At 41.4% G+C, this 22,523-nt stretch overlaps 1 protein-coding gene across 1 annotated transcript in view; it reads right to left on the bottom strand.

Moving 5' to 3' along the window:
* Positions 1 to 2,417: 2,417 nt before the first annotated feature.
* Positions 2,418 to 22,523, bottom strand: part of C7 (complement C7) — a 55,678-nt gene continuing 35,572 nt past the window's right edge. The window contains exons 13-18 of the mRNA XM_043488923.1: positions 19,857 to 19,944; positions 17,684 to 17,816; positions 13,473 to 13,664; positions 8,861 to 8,951; positions 5,642 to 5,826; positions 2,418 to 3,646 (exon numbers count right to left, since the gene is read on the bottom strand). Coding sequence (XP_043344858.1) covers positions 3,465 to 3,646; positions 5,642 to 5,826; positions 8,861 to 8,951; positions 13,473 to 13,664; positions 17,684 to 17,816; positions 19,857 to 19,944 — 871 coding nt within the window. The 3' untranslated portion in view covers positions 2,418 to 3,464. The remainder of the gene's footprint in view (positions 3,647 to 5,641; positions 5,827 to 8,860; positions 8,952 to 13,472; positions 13,665 to 17,683; positions 17,817 to 19,856; positions 19,945 to 22,523) is intronic.

Consider the following 22,523-nt stretch of genomic DNA (forward strand, 5'->3'; position numbering starts at 1 on the left):
AGATATTAGGAGGAAATTGCCTCCTACTGCGGTTGCTTTCTGGCTCAGTGTTCTGAAAGAGAACAGGTCATTCCGTTTCTAGCTGAAGTATTGAATCCATTTTAACTAGTCCATCAAGGAAGAAAAGTCCTGGTACGCTGGTAGGTAGCAGGATTAATGTGGTGGCTCAGTTCTGCTACTCCTGTACTAAGGATGCTCCAGTCTTTTTTTTTTCTCTCTCTCTCCCTCCCTCCCTCTTTCTCTCTCTCCTCTCTCTTCTTTTCATTTCTCTTCTCTCCTCTTGTGTCTCCTCCTCCTATCCTACCTCAGACAAAGAAAGAGTCATAGATACACTTGAAAGCCCTAAGTATATAGGACCTTCATTTATCTTCACGTTTATGATGACCACCTTCACTAGCTATTATGCCCATCTTACAAATAATCCAAATGCCTGTGGTAGGTCAGTATGTGTGCGGGTATGAGGGTGTAAGAAATATTGGTAGTACAGAAAAAAATATAGAGCAAATGATAAACTGTGGGGTCGGTCCAAAAATATTGATAAATATACATACCTTAACCAAAAGCAAAAGTAATTAACAGTCTCTGGTGCAGCTGTTTCAGGGAACACTGAGAAAATCAGCTGCTCGGCACCTGCAGCTCTGAACTGCTACTCACCAACAGGATGGGCTCGCAAGTCCCACGGGAAGCTGAGATTAGCCATGACCTGCCCAGCTGAGGTGGGGGTTGGGGGAGCTTCAATCCAATGAGCCAGTCACCTGGCTTGTTGTTAGGAAACTCAGAGTTCCAGGGGACATTTGTCAGACATCCCCCTTGCCATTCTGCATCCCCACCATACCCCACGTGAATACCAAGAGCCTTCCCTCTGTTTCAGGGGGATTACAACCATCCTGGACTGTTGCTGCTGGGAGGGAAGTTCCAAACAGAGCAGTTAGGATGGGGCTCATTAAATCTCAGGGCATTGATAAACAGCACTTCAGTTGGTCAATTGTTAGGAAATGTGTGGAGTGTCACAAGAAGACCCAGTCCAGTGCAATTAGGAGAACTTCCAAAGCAGCTTCTCTGCCCAGGTGACTCACAGGGTCCACTGAAATTGTGAGTGATGGCCGGCAGGATGTGACTGGGCTCCCACGGAGCTCCCTGCAGCTAGCTAATGCCTGAGCCGATTCCCTTCTCTCCCTCTGTCCCCAAGTAGGTGCAGACAGCTTCCACTTCAGCATGTTCTGCCTTCTCCTCCAAGGCTAGATCCCAGCCCGGTCCCTCTCGCCTGGTCTGAGGCAGAGGGAGGGGCAGACAAGGGCATTCTCCCACTGCCTCTGTTTGCCTTGCATCAGTTTTCATGACATAAACAGTCCTTCCAGCTTTCCTAAAGCCTTCCCCTTAGATGTTCAGGAACTCATTTTGGAAATCTCAAAAGATTTTTAATGCTGTAAGTTACTTTCTTCCTGCAGCCCTGCTGCCATGATCCTAATTCTCTCATAGACAATTGTGAATGTCTCTGCCCAACTAGAGAGAAAGCCAAGGATAAGGATGTTCAGAAAAGGGGAAAAAAAAAAAAACATGAAATTTAGTATTTCAAGACAGCATCTCTGTCCAATCTCATTCACTGGTCCCTGTTTAGCCACGAGTTATTCACTCATCCAGGATAGACCTGGAGGATATTATGCTAAATGAAATAAGCCAGACACAAAAAGATAAATACAGCATGATCTCACTTATACAAGGTATCTAAAACAGTCAAACTCATGGAAACAGAGAGTAGAATGGTGGTTGCCTAGGAATAGGGGCAGGGAAAATGGGGAGGTGATGGTCAAAGTATATCAAGTTTCAGTTATACAAGATAAATGAGTTCTAGAGACCTCCTATACAACACAGTGCCTATAGCTAAAAATGTTGTAATGTATATTTAAATTTTCTAAGAGGAAAGATCTTATGTTAAGTGTTCTTTCTGTTCTTATTATGATGATAATAATATTACAATGGGGGTGGGAGAGAACTTTGGGAGGTGATATGTTTATGGTCTTGATGGTGGTGATGTTTTCACACATGTATGCATGCACGAGTGCTAAGTCGATTCAGTCATGTCTGACTGTTTGGACTGTAGCCCACCAGGCTCCTCTGTCCATGGGATTCTCCAGGCAAGAATACTGGAGTGGGTTGCCATGCCCTCCTCCCAGGGATCTTCCTTACCCAGGGATCGAACCCACATCTCTTATGTCTCCTGCATTGGCAGGCGGGCTCTTAACCACTAGCGCTACCTAGGAAGTTTCTCACAGATGTATACTTATCCCCAAACTCATGTACAGCTCTTTACATGTCAATCATACCTCAACAAAGTAATTTAAAATGTTTTAAATATAAAAAAGAGCACATTAGCCATTCTTCATGGCAAGATTCTTTAAAATTAAACATAACACAGATTTTTTTTAAATTCCAAAGAATGGTATCTTTAATGAGTTTTTAAATAATTGTCATTTAAAGTTTTATTAAAATGTATCAGAAAATGCAGATATTATTTGTATATAAACGCATATTTTAAATCCCATTGAAGCCCACTCATTTAACCTCCTACAGCTGCTATTTTGTTTTGATGAAAGATGAATAGGGGATAAATAGAAAGCTATTTATGCTTTCAAACGGATCTACCTGTAGAGTGCCCGGAAAAATCTAGGTCTATATCCATATTATCACCCAAATATGCAATCACTCAATACCTCAAGCATAAATGATGTTTCCTACCAAAAAAGAGAGAGAGAGAGGAGGAAGGCAAATTGCAGATCTTGAATTTGGCACATACTAAAGGAAAGCTCCAGAGAGAAGCCTGAATCATATTTGTTCTCAGACAAGAAGGTGCTCCTGTGGCCATCACGTAATGGATTCCACTTTGATGATGGGTGATTCAACCTCCTGATAAGATTAGGGATCTCCAGGTGTCCTGCCTGGGTCAACGGGGTGAAGCCTGGGATTACCATTTGGGATAGAATAATTGTATCCATCTTCCTCCACTCCAGGTCCCCTTTGTATTCGGTTTCACTGAGTGAAGCCAGCCTCTCTAATCTTTCTGTTTTCCTAATCAATTTGTAGAATGTATTCTGGCTCATGAGCGAGTCAATCATACTTAAAAGAATCATAGAGCTTTGACATTTCTCTAGTCTAACACTCTAATTTTCAGATTAAAAAAAAAAAAGGCAAGGTCCAGAGAAGTACAAAACATCTGCAAAGGTTCATCAATATCCTTCAGACTGACATTTTTTAGAAAGAGAAGAGAAAGAAGATCTGAATTCAGGTTTGGGAGGACAAAGGGCTGTGGGATTATGCAGGGGTACAAGTTGGGGGGAGGGGACACGGAGCGGGAGGAGAAAGAATGGGCCTGCGTGCTGGGAAGCCGTCTGCAGCGCAGCTGGGCAGAGCTTTAGTTCAGCCACAGCGCCTGCGGGACTCCGAGCCGGCCCCTCGGGCTCCCGGAACTATGCGGCCTCGGCGGCGCAGGGCCAGATGCTGGTGACGGAGATGCTCAATCCCCTGCACCTCAGGACGCCGGCCTCGCACTCCGTCATCGTCTGCTCCCTGCCGTTCACCTCCACGCAGACGCTAAATCCTGCTTCCTCGCACTCCGAGGCGGCTCTGCAGACACATTTGCTGCCCTCCGCTGGAAAAAGAAGCGAGAGAGGCTTGATGGCACCTGGCGGAGGTGGGGGAGGCCAGGCGCATCCCCTCTAAAGTTATGCAAGTGGTGACTGGCGAGCTACGGGTGTTCCTGTCACCCACTCCCCGCCCCGCCCCTGGTGGCTCGGAAGGTAAAGAATCTGCCTGTAACGCAGGAGACCCGGGTTCAATCCCTGGGTCAGGAAGATCCCCCTGGAGCAGGGAATGGCAACCTGCTCCAGTATGCAGGACCAGGCAAGGGAGGCATTTTGCTCCAGAGTAAGCAGGTTCTGAGGCTGGTGCCAGGCTTCCTGTCGACTGGACGCCCGTGGGGTGGTTCTCTCCTTCAGGCGCTGCCCAGGGGGTCCCCAAACATGATGTGACCCCTCAACACCCAGACCGAAGGCGGAGACCTCAGCAAAGAGCTAGGCGGCAAGCCTCAAACAGAGGGAGACAAAGAAAAGAACTAACTTGCTTTGAGAGAGAGGCCCTGAAACCCGAAAGGCCTTATACCCCATAAAGAACAAACAGAAACGAGTGGAAAGGAAAGTGGTGTGGGCGCTGAAGGGGCGAAGCTGGAATACACCGGCCAGGCATCCCCCGAAGGAGGGTAACCAGGTTGGCCAGCAGACTGTGGTGACTGCCAAACCGAAAGTGATGCAGACAGGCCGTAGGGTTGTATGTGTCACCGTCTCTGCTGCAGACGGGATTCAGGGGTGAGGGGAAAGATGCCCGGGGGTACCAGCCAGGAGCGGGAGGCCCTGAGGAGCTGGTAGAGACCTTACAGATCCAGAAAGCACCATTAGGCTCCCAGATTTATAGATGGGGAAACTGAGGACCGTGACCTGGCTTGGGCAACTCAGCTCTTCCCCCTCAGAGGTGGGACCCCTGGTGGTGGTTGTCAAGATCACTGTTAAGTGCTACCAGAACACCAGGACAGGAGACCAGCAAGTAGTACCTCTTTTTCCATCACATCCTTCTGATTGCTTCTAGAAGAAAGTGTCAGCCTGACACTGGTGTGCTTCCAACATGCCCCTTTGTTGTTGCTAGCTTGCTAGGTCGTGTCTGACTCTTTGCAACCCCATGGACCGTAGCCCTCCAGGGTCCTCTGTCCATGGGATTCTCCAGGCAAGAATACTGAAGTGGGTTGTCATGCCCTCCTCCAGGGGATCTTCCCAACCCAGGGATCGAACCCTTGTCTCTTGCATTGCAGGCAGATTCTTTACCACTGAGCCACCTGGGAACACATTTTTATGGTTATCTAATATTTATGGTAAGTGATATTTCCTATTAAAGATGTGCTATTAAGTTTCCTCTTTTAAAAACTATTTTTATGTGAGTCTGTTTCTTTTTTTAATGAGTACATAATGTGGATAATACAAGGACAGAGCAAAAATCATGAGGGTGGAATGTGATCTTTGGGAGGACATTCAGACTAGCAGCGCTTCCCTGGTGGCTCAGACTAACAACTCCACCCACAATGCAGGCAACCTGGGTTCAATCCCTGGGTCAGGAAGATCGCCTGTAGAAGGAAATGGCAACCCACTCCAGCATTCTTGCCTGGAGAATTCCATGGACAGAGGAACCTGGCAGGCTACCATCCACAGGGTCTCAAGGAGTCGGACACGATTGAGTGACCCAACAATTTCAGACTACCAGGAAGGATTCTTCATCCACCACTCCCCCTCCCCAGGGAAGGCAGCGGGGGAGGATCGTGGGGGTAGCAGGAGACTGGGGTTCGATCCCTGGGTCAGGAAGATCCCCTGAAGAAGGGAATGGCTACCCGCTCAAGTATACAGCACCGGGCAAAGGAGGCATTTCGCTCCAGAGTAAGCAGGTTCTAAGCCTGATGCCAGGCTTCACACTCAGACCAGTCTGAGTCTTTGACATACTTAGGCATGTGCTTTCATCTGTTGCTAAAATAGCAAACTACATTTTTTTAGACTTCACTCCTACTACTGAAGTACTTTTATAATCACAAATATGAAATGTCCCTTACCATCACATTTTTCCCATAGTGGACACACACCACAAGCTTTTTCAGCTAAGGCAGGCAGAATGCAGCTCTCCCTACCAGCCACAGTATAATTTCTACCCTGGCACCGGAGAACGTGCATCTTGCAAACGGTCAGAGGCAGTATCCTTTTGCTTCTCTCATCTCGAGCACATACATCCAAGGAGGACCTGAAACAAAATTTTTAAATTACTTCCTTTACAAAATTTTCTTTCCTCAAAGCTGAGAATGAGAAGTGAAAGGTGAGGCTGTGGGCTCAGTGCCTCAGATGTTGTCTCCCACAGCCAAATGAGGGGACAGAAACTCATATCCCCCACATTGCTAGGGCCCAATCCCCTCCAGTCTTCAAAATGAACATATTTTGCTCTTTATTTGCTCACAAGTTTCATAATCTTAGATATCTGCTATCGATCTAGCTTCATTTAGAACAGATCAGATACAGCAAATTAAAAGAGAAGGCAATGGTCTGTTAGCAACAGCTGGTAGATTGATGACAAAGGAGGAGACAGAAAGTTAGCAAAGATCACTGGAGGAGGGCATGGCAACCCACTCCAGTATTCTTGCCTGGAGAATGCTATAGGCAGAGGAACCAGTTCATAGGGTCGCAAAGAGTCAGACACAACTGAAGCGACTTAGCACACACGCACGGACTCAGAGGGACCGAAGTCAAATGCGACCATGTATACCTATGGCTGATTCATGTTGAGGTTTGACAGAAAACAACTAACTTCTGTAAACCAACTATCCTTCAATTAAAAAAATAAATAAATTTTGAAAAAATGGGACCACTAACTGCAGAAGAAAGCAGCTCTTCCCAGCCCAGCAGCCCTGAGAGTTCACGTCCACATGATAGCGTTATCCCCAGCCGATGACTGAATTCTCAAGGGAAGATGAATTCTATTTTTCAATGCTATTTTTAGAGTATCTATGTTTACAAAATAGTTTAGAAATATTTCCTTGAAATGTGTTACTTTTTTTCCTTATTCATTGGTGCTAAAATAGCGCCAGTATTTGAAATGTCACTAATAAAAACAACCACACATCTGAATACTGATGGGTAAGGATGCCATTACTGTAGTGAAACCTTAGACAACAAAAGGCATTTTTGAATAACAGACAGAATCTATATTTACTTACATATATTTAGCTCTAATGTTTTCTTCTCTAACCAAGAGCTAAATTTGTCTGGACAAAGAAATACGAAAATACATAACAGAAACAAATCCTTGTATCTTTTTTTTAACCTGTCTATTTAAACTTTAAATAGAAGGGCTCAGAACAGCTTAAAGGGCAAAGACCTTACAAGCTACCTTCCTTGTTATCAGTGCACATTCAGTCGCTCAGTTGTGTCTGACTCTTTGCAGAGGAGCCCAGAGGACAGGCTTGTCTGTCCGTGGAATTTTCCAGGCAAGAATACTTGAGCAGATTGCCATTTCCTACTCCAGGGGATCTTCCTCACCCAGGGATCAAACCCATGTCTCTTGCATCTCCTGCATTGGCAGGTGGATTCTTTACCACTTGGGCCATCTGGGAAGCCCATATCTGACATTAAAACTCTTACCATGTATATAAACAACAGGCTGCAGATACACTCAATGAAGCAAAGAAGTTGAAGATGAAGGTGAATCAAAGTAAACAATGATTAATAGAGAATAACAGCACAGTCAGAAGATTCTGGGGTGACCCTTTTTTGTGTGTTTGTCTGCTTTTTCTCCTTTTTCTTTTTTTGCCATTTCCATTTATGTTATTCAGCTGTATATTCTCCTTCATACAAGAAGTTTCTTCTTATAGGATACCCCTTAGTAATCACTACCCAATGTAGGTGTTCAAGGAGTTAGATATGTGTCTTGATGACCATACTAACTGAAAGCCAAGCAATTGGCCAGTAAATTTGTGTTTTGATTCTTAACCTTAGAGATTAAGAGATTTTTATTCTTAACCTTAGAGACTAAGTCCTAGGGACTGGATGTTGCTCATTTGCCTCTCCAGATTCACCCTCCTCTCTTCTCCACCCTGCCTGGGAATCTGAAGTGTATGAACCACATCAATAGACTTCCTTGTCCTCTAGCTTCAGGGGTGTTTGATCATTGTGGGGTTCTGGCAGAAAAGGAGGGAGGAAAGAGTACAGTTGGGGTGTTTATCCCCCTGGCTCACTCCTAGGCATCTCTGAAGCCCCTAAAATGAGAGACTCAATTCCTCCTCAACTAACCCTCTGTCAACAGGTTTTCATAAATGCTCCTCTCTCACAACTTCTGACTTAAGCATGGGAAAAAATGTAAACCAGTTCAGTTCAGCTTCTACCCGTTCAGGAATACTGCACTGTGGTGTGCAGATTTCTTCACTAGACCCATTTCTGTAAATAGTCCCACCAATAAACCTCCTCTTGTCCTAATTTAATCATGCCATCTGTATCCAACATGTAGTAATTACTTCAGCTATATTTCTACAATGGAGTGATTTCAAGTGGGATGGTGTTCTTGGAATGCAAATCTAGAAACATATTTCAAGAATTAGAAAAGCAGCTGCTTTCTTCTCTGTCGGTATTGCTTTCAGAGTGTATGTCTGTGGGGCTTCCCTGGTAGCTCAGTGGTAAAGAATCAGCCTTCCAATGCAAGAGAGACAGGTTCAATCTCCAATCCAGGAAGATCCCACATGCTACGCATAGCTAAGCCCATGCATCACAACTATTGAGCTTGTGCTCTAGAGCCTGGGAGCGGAAACTGCTGAGCCTGCGTGCCCTAAAGGTCATGCTCTGCAACAAGAGAAGCCATGGCAAAGAGAAACGTGTACACCGCGACTAGAGAGGAGCCCCCGCCTGCAGCAAGGAAGACCCAGCACAGCCAAAAATAAATAAAATGATTAAAAAAAAAAAAAGTTTATGTCTCAAGGGAATTTCAGCCCTAATCTCCTCAAACTCTAAATCCTCAGGTGAGGGTTTTGTCATTTTGTCCCATTTTATACAGAAAACAAGCAGCCTCAAGCAATCCTTCAGCCTTTCTCACCAGCCAGACTAGAACACTGCCTGACACCACCAATGGTCAGCCCTGGTGATCCAGGCAAAACCAAGCAGCAAATGGACTGGATTGAAATGCAAAGGGCTTTGATCCTTGGTCAGTAACACCTTCGATCCAACAGAGACTAGCATCTAAGAAATCATTCAATCTATTTTGAATAAAATAAAACAGAGAAGAAAACAGAGCTTACCCACATTCATAGGGCATTTTACAAACACATCTTGAATTCTGCAGTTTCTCCCAGGGCTGACATTCAGGCACTTTCGGTGCCAAAGGCGCTTCTAAAAGAAAAGAATAATGGAGATGTGACCATTAGGAGAAGAGCTTCTTTGTAGTAAACAAGGATTATTTCAATTGTTGAGCCAGGCAACAAATTCTTATAATCAATAAATTAATAAAGTTATAAAGCATTTTACAAGAGATACAGCATCACAGACCCAACAAAAAACATCTTTGGTCATAATAGCCACAATTTCTTGAGCACTGACTGTTGGTCCTGCCCTTTTTATATGATATTAATTCTCCTTAATAAATTGCCATTTAAGAGAGATGAGGAAACAAAGAGTCAGAAAAGTTAAGAAATTCCTGCTAGTTAACAAATTGGCCAAGCCAGGATTTAAGTCCATGTTTGTCTGAAGTCCCTTGGTATAGGCTCCCTTTCTTCAAAAAGGTGGAGTTTAAAATATCATATTAAGAGCGTAGCACTGAAACATAAACATTACATATGTAAAATAGATAGCTACTGGGAATTTGCCGTATGATGCAGGTAGCTCAACCCGGTTCTCTGTGACAATCCAGAGGTATGGGATGGTGTGGGGAGTGGGAAGGAAGTTCAAGGGGAGGGGACATATACATACTTATGGCTGATTCACATTTTTTGTATGGCAGAAACCAATACACTGTAAAGCAATTATCCTCCAATTAAAAATTTTAAAAAGGAAGGTGGGGTTTAAAATCCGTGTGTTATTTGGGTATGTTTTGCCTACTGTGCCTGTCAGAAGACAAAAAGCAGACCACAACCTGACCTATACAAGAAGAACTCTCAGTATCTCAAGGATGACTATAATAATCTCTTACATGTAAATGTCCAAGTGGTCTCCCCTCAACAGTGAGTAAATGTCTGGAGGTATTCACATCGATAAAATCCTTTCCTTCATGTTTTCTACAAACTGATAGAAAGCCAATTACCATTCCCGTTTTGTCAGGGAAACACCTTGGTCCAACTTGCAAGAGCTTAATTTGCCATGGCCACAGCTAGGCCTGACTACAAAGTGAAGAGTGTACACCACCTTGCCATTTCCACTTCCTGGCAGCTCCATTACAATGGAATTCTGTGGCATATACTTCTTCATCATTAAACTAGTTACCTGTTAGATATACCTATAAAGGTCATTTGTCTGAAGGTCATGTTTTTATGGATGCACAAACTGTAGAATGCTTCCTTACTTTTGGAAAACGTAGAAGCTTTAGACATGACAGGAAAATCTCATGAACAAGGAAGTCATAAACTTATAAAAATGGTAGCAAGGTGAAGTATGTCTGTCATGTCCAGCATTGTCTGTAGCAAGTATTTATTCTTTAAGCATTTTTCTTTAAGATGGTATTATCTTAAATGCGATGCATTATCCTGAATTGGATCCCAGACCATGAAAATTACATCCGTGGAAAAACATGATGAATGAAGAGTCTGTAGTTTAGTTGACAGTGTTGTAATAATTAATATTAATGCCTTGGTTTTGACCAACTAAAATATGTCAAGGTATGTGAGATGTTAATAGTATGGGAAGATGGGTAAAGGGTATATGGAAACTATACTTGCAACTTTTCTGAAATCTTAAATGGATTCCAAAATAAAATACTTTAATGGTATTAGTTAGATCAATGCTTCTCAACCAGGGACAGTTTTGCTCCCCAGGGGACATTGGGCAATGTCAAGGGACATTTTCAGTTGTCACCCCTGTGAGATAGCAGAGACCAGGGATTCTGCCAAACATGTTACAATATATAGGACAGACTCCCACAACAAAGAATCATCAGGTCCCAAAATTCCAATAGTGTCGGGGTTGAGAAAGTCTGATCTAAATGTACCCAAGCTGAAGTTCAATGATTAAGCTGTGTAAATGAATTCTGCATTATTATTAGCAGCTTTTTTGCTAATCATTCTTAAGGATGGAATTTTAGATTTTACATATTTTCTAAAAGTTCTCGTAACTGCTTTGTGAAAAATCACTTGTGGAATTACCTAGACAAGAGACTTGCATGTAGAAAAAACACGGCTTTGTCATCTTCATAGCGTAATTAACCAAGTAAACCCACTCTTAGGGCCCACCTACAGAATGTACCTTCACTATTTTAAAATCAAATATTTTCACATCAAGGGTAAATACCACTGGGGGTGGAGATAAATGAGAGACATTTGTTTAATGGGTAGAGTTTCAGTTTGGGAAGATGGAATGTTGGATGACAGTGATGGTTGAACAATAATGGGAATGTATTTAATGCTACTGAATTGCACATTTTTAAATGGTTAAAATGGAAAACGTTGTGTGTATTTTACTACAATTAAGAAAAAAAAAGATTACTTAGACAGCAGGTATTTTAAAACTCTGGAGGCTAACAAACCTGGCCTTTTTTTGTTTGTTATAGGCTTATTTTAAGGGTAGTTATTATTGTTATCCACATCTTTCAAAAAATACACAGGTTTGGAAAACATCCTTAATTAAAGCCTTGATAGAATTTGCTGAGGGGGAGAAAATTCATACCAAATTGTGCTATAAAGTGACTGAAAAAGACATTTCAGAAAAAAAAAAAGTATATAATCTCATTTAGAGGAAAAGAGAAACCTCATCAACTGTACATTGTTCTCTTTAATTTTAGCAATATTGGTACAGGTCCCTTACTTTATCCCAAATAAATCACAGTTATGCTTCAGTGCGTGTGGAAAACAAAGCTGTCATCTCTGCTGGGTCCTCTGACAGCCACAGAGCACGTGGGATGGGCATGGAGGCCATTCCATTGAACATGCTGGCCTCCTATTGTCCTCTGCGGTCTATTTAATACCACAGCCCAGGTCTCCCATCAGCCATAGAACCCTCCAGGCAACCTACTCTCTTTTCAGTTGTGCATATCTAATCTGCCCAATATCATTACTCATGGAATCAACTACTTCATCTTCACCATAGATGACAAACTTCAAACTAAAAGTTGCTCAGTCGTGTCCGACTCTTTGCAACCCCATGGACTGTAGCCCACCAGGCTCCTCTGTCCATGGTATTCTCCAAGCAAGAAGATTGGAGTGAGTTGCCGTTCCCTTCTCCATGGGATTTTCCCAATCCAGGGATTGAACAGAGCTCTGCACTGCCAGGCGGACTTTTTATCATCTGCGTCACCATGGAATATTATTATTACTTATGGAATCAACTATTTCATCTTTGCCATAGAAGACAAACTTCAACATCAAATTAAAAATCATGTACTCATGTACAGCAAAAACCAATACAACATTGTAAAGCAATTATCCTCCAATTAAAAAAAAATTTAAATCATATACTCAAGAAATAATATCATATAAAATAGAATGCAAGTATGATTTCTTCCTTGTTTTAACTGTTGCAAGCATAGTATTTTCCATTTATTAAAGTGAAAGTCACTCAATTGTGTCCGACTCTTTGTGACTCCATACAGTCCATAGAATTCTCCAGGCCAGAATACTGGAGTGGGTAGCAGTTCCCTTCTCCGGGAGATCTTCCCAACCTAGAGATTGAACCCAGGTCTCCCACATTGCAAGCAGATTATTTACCAGCTGAGCTACCAGGCAAGTCCATTTATTAGAAAATGTAAACAAAAAAGAAAGAGGAGTTTATTTTGAAAACAAATCCAATCCATCTTAAGTATCTCTGAAAAGAAATAGTTTGGACCATTTTATACAAGTGGATTTATTTACAAAACAGAAATGGAATCACAGATGTAGAAAACAAACCTATGGTTACCAGAAGGTAAGAGGGGAAGAGTTAAATTGGGAGGTTGGGACGGACATATACACATTATGATATATAAAACAGGTACTAATAAGGACTTACTGTATAGTACAGAAACTCCACTCAATACTCTATAAAGGCCTACATGGGCAAAGAATCTAAAAAAGAGTGGATACATGTATATGCATATTCATTTTGTTGTACACCTAACACAACATTATAAATCAACTATACTCCAATAAAAATTAAAAATATTTTAAAAGGCCATTTTAATTTGCCACGTGTTCAAAATATTGACTATCTGGATTTCTACTATTAAGAATAATTTCACAAACCACAATACTCTTCCTTTCATAACTTCTGCTTTGCAGGCTTAAATGTAAATGCTTTTAAATATTCAATTTCAATAACACTAATAAACTGTAAGAGCCCAAAATTGAAATAGGCAGAACTTTATATAAATTGTGGTCTCAACTCTGTATTTCATAAAAGTACATTTTTAAAAAGCCAGGAGGAAGCCAGAAATCAGCTTTTAGAAATTCTTTGTTTTCTTGGTATCCTACAAATATAAAGCTAATCATGGATATGAAGGATTTAAGTTAAAATTTGAGAATCACCTGGGCTATTCTTGCCTTTCCTTAAATTCTGTGAGTCTATGTGCTATGTGCAAAAAAGTCTAGTTGCCCAGTCTAGACCTCATTCTCATAGTGGGGTCTGCATGGAGGGAATGATTCCATTGCAGCAGTTCAGTGCCTTGAAGAACAGCCATAGGAATTCTCACTCCCTGAGTCCACGTGTCCTTGGACAGACTCAGGAGCCACTCACCTTTCTGCACACACTGGACATTCTTTATCTCAGGGCTCCACTTAAGGCTGGAACCACAGAGAAATGTCGAAGGACCTTCTAAGGATCTGCCGCCTGAACAGGAAATGGTCACCTTCTCGCCAATAGTGTAGAAAGGTTTGTGGGGATGACTCTGTATGCCATCCATCAATGCAGGCAGAACACAGGCAATTTCTGAAGAGAAAAGAGAGCAGAATACAAGGTTCCTTGCTTTCCTAGACCATCTTTTTAAAAATGACAGCCCTGAATGGTGCTGATACACATATTCTGCTTTTTCAAATTAGAGGACAAGGTAGAAGAGGTGAGTTCACTCTTAGGGGGCCCTGAAAGACATGTCCCACCATGCCTGTCATGTAGTGATGTAAACGACTGAAAACCAAAACAGTTCCCACCCTCTCACCCCTGCCCTCAAAGTCATATGACAACTTAAAATGAATAAGCATTATAAGGTCCCCAAGTCCAGCCTGCTGTCAAAACCAGACTTTTTACAGCTGCCATTTCTCTCTCTCATCCGGTGACGTCTCACCAAAATTTTCCCAAGAGCTGTGTTCATTTGCATATCATTGTATATATCCAATTAGATATTTTGCTATCTGAAATTTTTAAAGAACCACCTTTAACCTTGCAACCATAAAAGTGTTAAATCTTTCTTGGTTTCCCATTTCTATCTTTCCTTATTCTATTATAGTTATTAGTTCATATATTCTACTTAAAAAAAAAAAAGGAAAAAAATTAAAAACATGCATAATGGTAGAAAGCAAGTCAGAATTCATGACTTAAAAAAAAAACCTTTCTAGTGGGATTTTGGACAATATCCTGCAAAGTCCTGCTCTATTTCTGCACCATTTTTATCAGAAAATCCATTCATTCATTCATTCAAAATCAGCATTTATTGAGGGCCTACATTTGGCCAAGTATGTTGAATGCTGCTAAGGACACAAAATACTGGTCACATATTCTGCCTTCAAATAGCTAATAATCGAGCATCAGAACTGTTTATTTCTGGCCATGATACATTTGCTGGTTTCACACTACTGCTCCCACTAAGACATATAGGAAGGCTGTAAAAGTTATAAGAAAAACTATTTCTGAGAACATCAGAGAACAATCAGAGCAGTAGAAATCCCAAGGTATAAGACTCTAGAAAAAGGAAAGTCTAAAGCAGTGATTACAAAATTTGGTAATGCTTTTGTCCTTAAGGCTATTTGTGAATTTGAAAAAAAAAAAAAAAAACTTTTTTATTTTTAATGTGCTGAAGGGCTGCTAAACTAAGGAGAAAGCTGCAGATCAGAGGCTGAATAGCTGCAGAGAGTTTTTAGCAGTCTCACAGGGCTAGGAGATCAAAAATTACAGTCCAGTCCTGTTTCAAAAGAGGAGCCTCAGTAGAAATCCAATACTTTCCCTTATGATCCCTTAATGGTTATAACCTAGGATAAAGATAAACTGGACATAAATCAGCCTTGTTCTTGCCAGAAACAAACCTAAATTTTTTCTAGAGAAGGATAACATCATGCAAAGTCTCAAATTATTTATTTTTTTACAAATAAAATCTGGCATTCAATCAAAGCTAATCTAATATTCAAAAATACAATAGAAACATCTACAGCAGATCCAGATGATGGGGCTAACAGACATGAACCATGAAATAACTATGATTAGTATGTTGGAAAAAATTAAATTAGAACAGGGAGAGTTTCAACAGAGAACTAGAAAATATAGAAAAGTGGACAAATGGTTTATCTGGAATTGGAAAATGAAATTAATTCAGTAGAGCTCTTGAAAGCAGATTATAACAAGGGTACCGAAAATTAATAAACTAGAATATAGATCAACAGAACATACTTAGAATGAAACAGAAAGAGGAAAATTGATGTAAAGCAAAGAAATATAGGGAATTCCCTCATGGTCCAAGGCTTGAGACTGTGTGCTTTCATTGCCATGGGCCTGGATTTGATCCCCGGTCAGGGAACTAAGGGGCTTCGGCTTCCCTGGTGGCTCAGATGGTAAAGAATCTGCCTGCAATGCGGGAGATTCAGGTTTGATCCATGGGTCAAGAAGATCCCCTGGAGAAGGGAATAGCAACACACTCCAGTATTCTTGCCTGGAAAATCCCATGGACAGAGGAGACTAGCAGGCTACAGTCCATGGGGTCACAAAGAGTCGGACACAACTGAGTGACTAACATTTTCACTTTCAAGTAATTAAGATCCCAAAATAAGCAAAAAAAGAAAGAAATGTAGCACATACACACATATATATACACATATGTATATGTGTATACATTGTAAAAAATGTCTCATCTATGTCTCATGAGCAGAGGTGGGCAAGAATCAGACTGCAATATTTAAGAACAAAGGTGAATAATTTTCTAAAACTGACAAAAGACATTAAAGGATAGGTTAAAAACTGCCTTGAAGATCAACCAGGACAAAGAAAATCACACTTAGGCATATCAGAGTTGCTTCTAAAAAAAAAAAAAATTCTTAGAAACATCTAGACCAAAATTGTATATTATTTCCAAAGGAGAAACAAGAAACCTGAAAGTTGACTTCTTACTAGAAAATAATGAAGTCAGAAGGCAATGTGAAAAAATCTTTAAAGGGTTTAAGGACAATAACTGCTAACCTAGAATTCCTTACCTAGTAAAAATATCTTTCAAAAGTAAAGATAAAACAAGAATGTTTCAGATGAACAAAGAGTGGAACAATTCCTCACCAGCAGACACACAATAAAGAAAAAGAAGCTCTTCAAGCAAAGTAATCTTTTCAAAGAACCAACTTTTAGCTTTATTACTCCTAGCTAGGGAATATTTATTAATACATTCTATTCAGTAATATTGATATCCTATTCTGAAAAACTCTAGGGTGGAGAGACAGAGAGATGGAGACAAAGAAAACAGGAGACTTTCCAAGTCATTAAGAAAAAGGCTAACAAACCACCAGAAAAAAATGCCCAAAAGATTAGACAGCCACTTCATCATAAAAAGTATCCAAATGGCAATAAACATATGAAAACAGGCTTAACAACATTAGTCATCAGAAGAAATACAAATTTTAAAACACAAATTAAAAAACAAGATACTGCTACACACTCACCACTATGGCTAAAAAAATTTTTTTTAAATAGATGTTATCAAGTGTAACATCTGTATCACAGAGCAATCTTGACTTCTTGGATTCTGTCCAAGACGTAAATTGGTACAACCACTTGGAAAACTGGTGTGATGGTTTAGTCCCTAAGTCATGTCCGACTCTTGCAATCCCGAGGACTATAGTCTGCCAGGATCCTGTATCCATGGGATTTCCCAGGCAAGAATACTGGAGTGGGTTGCCGTTTCCTTCTCCAGGGGATCTTTCTGACGCAGGGATTGAATTCACATCTCCTGCATTACAAGTGGTCTCCTGGCTTGCAAGTGGATTCTTCACCAAAACTGGTAGCATACCAAATCTAAACATGTGTACGCCTGATAACTCAGATATTTCACTAATAGGTATGTACCCAAGAGAGTAAAATGTATGTGTGTGCACTCAGACTTTCCTCACATAGCACAGAACAATCAACATAGGTAAAATACATCCCAGTAGTGCTGTCTATCCATCTGCTGCAGAATCTTACATTGTAGTACAGCTGAGATGGAAACCAGAGAACAGTGTTAGGGTGATACAACATGCAAAAGCACTTACTCAGATACCTACATCTAAACAGACTAGGATCCAAAGCATTTGAGGAAGTAGATTGTAGTAAATCCCTGCTAATTGAACTCTGAAGAATGTCTTGAGTAGAACTGAGAACTGGTTAGAACTGAGCTCCCTGAGCTATTCTGATTTACCCCAGAAACTTTAAAATTGCAATTAGGATTTCCCTGATGGTCTAGTAGTTAAAACTCCAGTAGTCACATGCTGCCAATGCAAGCGATACTGGATTAGATCCCACATGCCATGTGGTGCAGCCAAAAAAAAATTTGGAAAAATAAAAAGGAATAAAAATGTAGTAAAACCTGCCTCACTTAACAGGACCACTAGCAACTAGAGAAAGCTGAGGATTTTTCAAGGTACTCCTGAAACCTGAATGGTATCATATGAGCCTTTCAGAAAGAAAAAGATCAAGACAAGAGCATATGATGAGTAGCTATTTATTCTGATTTATTCCCTTCCACTCATCTTAAATGAAATACCACAACCAAGGTCACTCACTCTGACAATGCATTTTCCCAACAAGCCACTGCAAATCTTCTCCACATCTGGCAAGAGGGTCTCCAACCAGAGAGTATCCTTCATTGCAAGTATACATTATGTTTTTCCCAACAGGAAATGTGGCACCTTCATCCTAAACAGAAATAAAAGATGGAAAGAGGAAGAATACATCTCTTTTAATAAATTGTTTCTTTAGATATATTCAGCCTATAAACCATGACTTCTTTAATCATTAGGCAACCTACATTCAAATAGCTCACTTTGAAAACTGTCCATAAAATCATTTTTTCCTGTACAGTCCTAATTAACAACACTGATACCATCATTTATTGAAATAAACATATTAATGCCACTGTACTATAATTTATTGACTGCTCCCCAAATGAAGCACTGTATTAAACATTTTATCAAAATTATTTTAGTGGATACTGCCCAAGTAACTGCTTTTATACTTTCAGGAAAGTCTGTTATCAGATTTTAGAAATGTCTTTGTCAGTCAACTCTTCCTAGTGAGGTGTTATGGGCTGTCCACTGGCAATCATGCCCAACAAAAGCCATTATGAACAGGGAGAAATGTTTACATCTTATCAGCATGTTCATGGGAGTCTGAGTTTCCCACTGATGACTTTTAAGAGAAGCATAATGTTGCTCTTCGCCCACCACCCTCCTCTGCCCCATCCTGTAAGGGAAGTGTTGCTGGAGCTGAATCAGGTTTGAGGACATGTTATTAGCCTATAATGCCAAGAGGTGAGATTTCATGGTGAAGCAAGGAAGAATCTAGAGTCTGAGCCTTGAGGGAGTCATCATGCTTGTTTGGTTTCTCTATTGTTGCCTTTCCTTATCCTTTTACTTCTCTGCTACTCAAGGGGATGATAAAGAAAATCAGCCTGGAAAAGGACTTGCAGCTGGAACAGCTTTGCTGTTGGCATTAGAGCAAAATTCTATGGAGCCTGCTTCTCACAGTCCTACTCATCCTAATCCATTCTGGCTCCATTATGGGAGTTGGTAGGAAACACAGCACCCAGATTGGCATTAAGATTTGCAGAAAATGGGGAAAGATACTTGATCTGCTTTAGTTCTAGTCCCTAAGCCTTCCTCTTTCTTGCAGAAGGGACCTCTATATGAGAAAGTCGAACTCAACAGTGTCTAAACCTGGCTATCTCTGTCAGAATCACTAGCAGCAATTTTAAAACAAAGAAAAAAGATTCTCAGGCTCTACCCCAAATTTACAAAATGGGGGGGGGGGGGCGGCGGGAAGAAAGGTCAAGTAATAATCCATTGTTCAGTTCCACGGGTGCCTGTGAGGTAGCCAGTCCACAGGACAGGGCTTAGAACCTGCAGTTCTTTACAGGACACCACATGCACAGAAGCTGAAGACAGCACATACACCTCTGAAGAGTACCTACATTTGGGGAAATTTCAGCAAACGCTCAGTGAGTATATGTTCAAGGGCCTGGCATTTGAGAGACAGAAACTGTCATGGAGAAAGCCAGGCTGGTGGTACTGAGAAAATCCTGATGAACAGTAACTCCTATGTGAGCACAAAGAGACACTTACTGGGGTTTGGAACCAAAGTCTCATCATAACAAGGAGTGAGAAGAACACAAATTAATATGGCCCCAAAGGCAAGAAAGTTCTCCAGAATGACAGTGGCAGATGACTCGTGTTCCTTCCTGAACAAGAAAACTGCTCAAAGTACTATGACCCATATCTCACCAGACACCGGCTAAATGTCTCACTGGCTCCTGGAATAAATGGCATGCTTCACCCCAGCCCCGGTAGTTATGAACAACTTTAAACAACTCCTTTCAGTGATAAAAATATGGAAAGTTCTCTCTATTGAAAACCTCGCTTATAGATTCCTACTTTCATGTTCAGAATGGAAATGTTTAGCAGCCCTCTGGCATGATTACATTTCTGATTCATTGGGTGGTGATATTGATTTCCCTTACCATGGGAGATACACTGCCTTCTGCAGAATTCTAATCACCTTGGGCCAAAGAAGAAAAGTCACAAACTAAAATCCTTACCGATAAAAACTAAAATGCACACATAAAATGTTTTTAGCACTGCTTCATCACAGGAGGAGGAAATAGATTATGAACATCAGTAGAGAGCTAGAACTTGGAGCAAAAAGGATATGTAAAGAAAAAAAATCTCTTTCATAACCAACTTGAACAAATCCATCTTTCAAGGCAGGAGGTGACGAACAGAATTTTGTTGGAACCAAAGACAAGGGAAAGCAATGTGGTTCGAGCAATCTGAAAGGAAAAGGAAATAAAACATAATTAATGTGATGAATTTTCCACTGCTAATAAATATTTTACACTACAGTGAATTTTTCATTTGCATCTGAAGGGACTCCATCATGTAAGTAAGCTGATGTGATGTTTTTGCCATTCTCAGAACCAAACATCTGATCACATCCATGACAGAAAACCCAAACACAAACTTGAGCTTCCAAAAGATAACAACCAGGTCAGTAGTGCAGAAAATAAGCATAAAGAAAAGAGAAAGAAAGAAAAGTGATTGGACAGCACACATCTTTATATGACTTCTAGAGGACATCCACCTAACACTACTTTTTCTCCTGCTGTCTGTCTCTTAAATACTTTAAACACAGAACTACTTCTCTATTGAAAATAAGGCAATTCAAGTTCATGATCCTGGAAGAGTGGTAACACACAATAACCACTTTTGACTGAGCACTCGCTATGTGCTAAGCACCATGGCAGATGTTCTACAAATGTGCCTCAGCTCAATTCACATGCACAGTAACCCCCTGAGATATGTGGGAAAAGTCTCAGAAAGTCTGAGTAACTTGTCCAAGGTTATAGAGTAAAAAATACCAGGACTAGATTCACATCTAGCCAGTTGTTGTTCAATCGCTCAGTCATGTCCAACTCTTTGCAACCCCATGAACTGTAGCACGCCAGGTTTTCCTGTCCTTCACCATCTCCCGAGGTTTGCCCAAACTCATGCCCACTGATGCCATCCAACCATCTCAGCCGCTGTAGGCTCCTGAAACTTAGGATCTTTCTACCTCTCACAAGGCAATCTCCAGCAGGGCTCAAAATAATTGAATTCAAGCAGGTCCCTGTGGGGCTCCCAGGCAGGGAGGCCTATTCTTGTCCCCTGTTTCTTATAGGCAAGACTCCAGCCTCCATGACCTTCCCTAAGGGCAGATTTAAATAGTTGCTAATCAAGGGAAAAGCAACCAAGAAAACAGCTGAGGCCAGACTAAAGAGACCCATCATGGAGATGAGATGAAGAGAGTGCCAGCTGGGTACACACCCTGATCTTGTCAGAGACCCCACCCTTGGGCATTTGTTATAAAACCCCCTCAGCAGATCCTCTGGGCTTGGGACACTTAGTTTCTTGAGGCAGGAGCCTGCTACGTCCTCCTTTGCCTGGCACAGTAATAAAGCTATTCTTTTCTACTTCACCCAAAACACTGTCTCCGAGATTTAATTCGGCACCCGCACAGCGAGGCTGAGCTTTCGGCATCATAATCATGGTAACATTGGCATCCATCATTAGGCAATGATTATCAGTGGTGCCTCTGAGGTCACTCTTCCACCAATATTAACTCCACTCCAGAAACACGAAATCTGAAGGGAAGCCTTACATTAAATAGCCTCTGAATGTCACCTCCTTCTGAGCTAAGTTCCTTATATTCTTGTCACAACTGAGGAAACTCAGAAATGTGAAGCAGTAAGCATAATTTTCCTTTTTGTACTAAGGAGGAAGAGGATATCTTCTTTCTTCTGAGTACCAAGAAGAGTGGGAATTCTCTCAGAGCTTCCATAGGAGGCTCATGTCCATCCAGTTTTATGTCTGCAGGTGAGGAAACACACCCGCTGGGGCCAAGGCTCCCTCAGAGACCCTTGCCTTCCCAGAAATCTGTGCCCTGAATGCAGCTTTCTCCTCCTTCCAGATTTCATATGTTTGCCAGCTGCCACAGCCAAGAGATGGGACTTCCCAGGTGGCACTAGTGGTAAAGAACCTGCCTGCCAATGCAGGAGATGTAAGAGGCGCAGGTTCAATCCCTGGGTCGGGAAGATCCCCTGGAGGAGAGCATGGCAACACACTCCAGTGTTCTTGCTGGAGGCACCCAAGACCTGGGAATAAGGCACTCCATTTCCCTATGCTAATACCACACACCCAAGCATCTTACATTTTCGTCAACTCACATGACCTTCAAATTATCTCTGTAGAATGTTTGCTAATCTCTGATCAGAAAAGGTTGATAAGGACAGTGTTAAAGAATAGGGTGTGCCATAAAGAATTCCAACCCAGGGGAACAATTCAGCAATGAAGCATTTTTAAGGATAGTTTTGGCAAGATCCTGACCAATAGGAAGTCAGTATCAGACAACTGAGTTAACCAGTGAAGATGTTAGCCATCTCAAATATGTTCTTGATGCTTCATCCAAAGAAAATAAATAAGAGGGGGTGGTAAATCTGAAAATAATGCAGCTGTTATTGACTACCTACTATGTGCCTGGCACTGTACTAATTACTTTGTGTTCTTAACATCATTTAATTCTGACAACTTTTGGTTATCACTGTATCTACTATTTTTATCCTGATTTTAAAGGTCTGCAAGTAACTTGCTCAAGTTCTCAGAGCAGGCAGGTGGCATATCTGCTTGACGCCAAAGCTGCTGCTTGCATCCACTGAGCCAGACCACCTCCCAGTTCCCCAACCTTTTGTAACAGCTGCATCAGGAAAACTTGAAGCGCACACACGAGGACTTCCCAGGTGATGCTAGTGGTAAAGAGCCCTACTGCCAATGCAAAAGATACAGGTTCAGTCCCTGGGCCTGGAAGATCCCCTGG

The sequence above is a fragment of the Cervus canadensis genome, chromosome 16, assembly GCF_019320065.1.
Source record: "Cervus canadensis isolate Bull #8, Minnesota chromosome 16, ASM1932006v1, whole genome shotgun sequence".
NCBI lineage: Eukaryota > Metazoa > Chordata > Mammalia > Artiodactyla > Cervidae > Cervus > Cervus canadensis.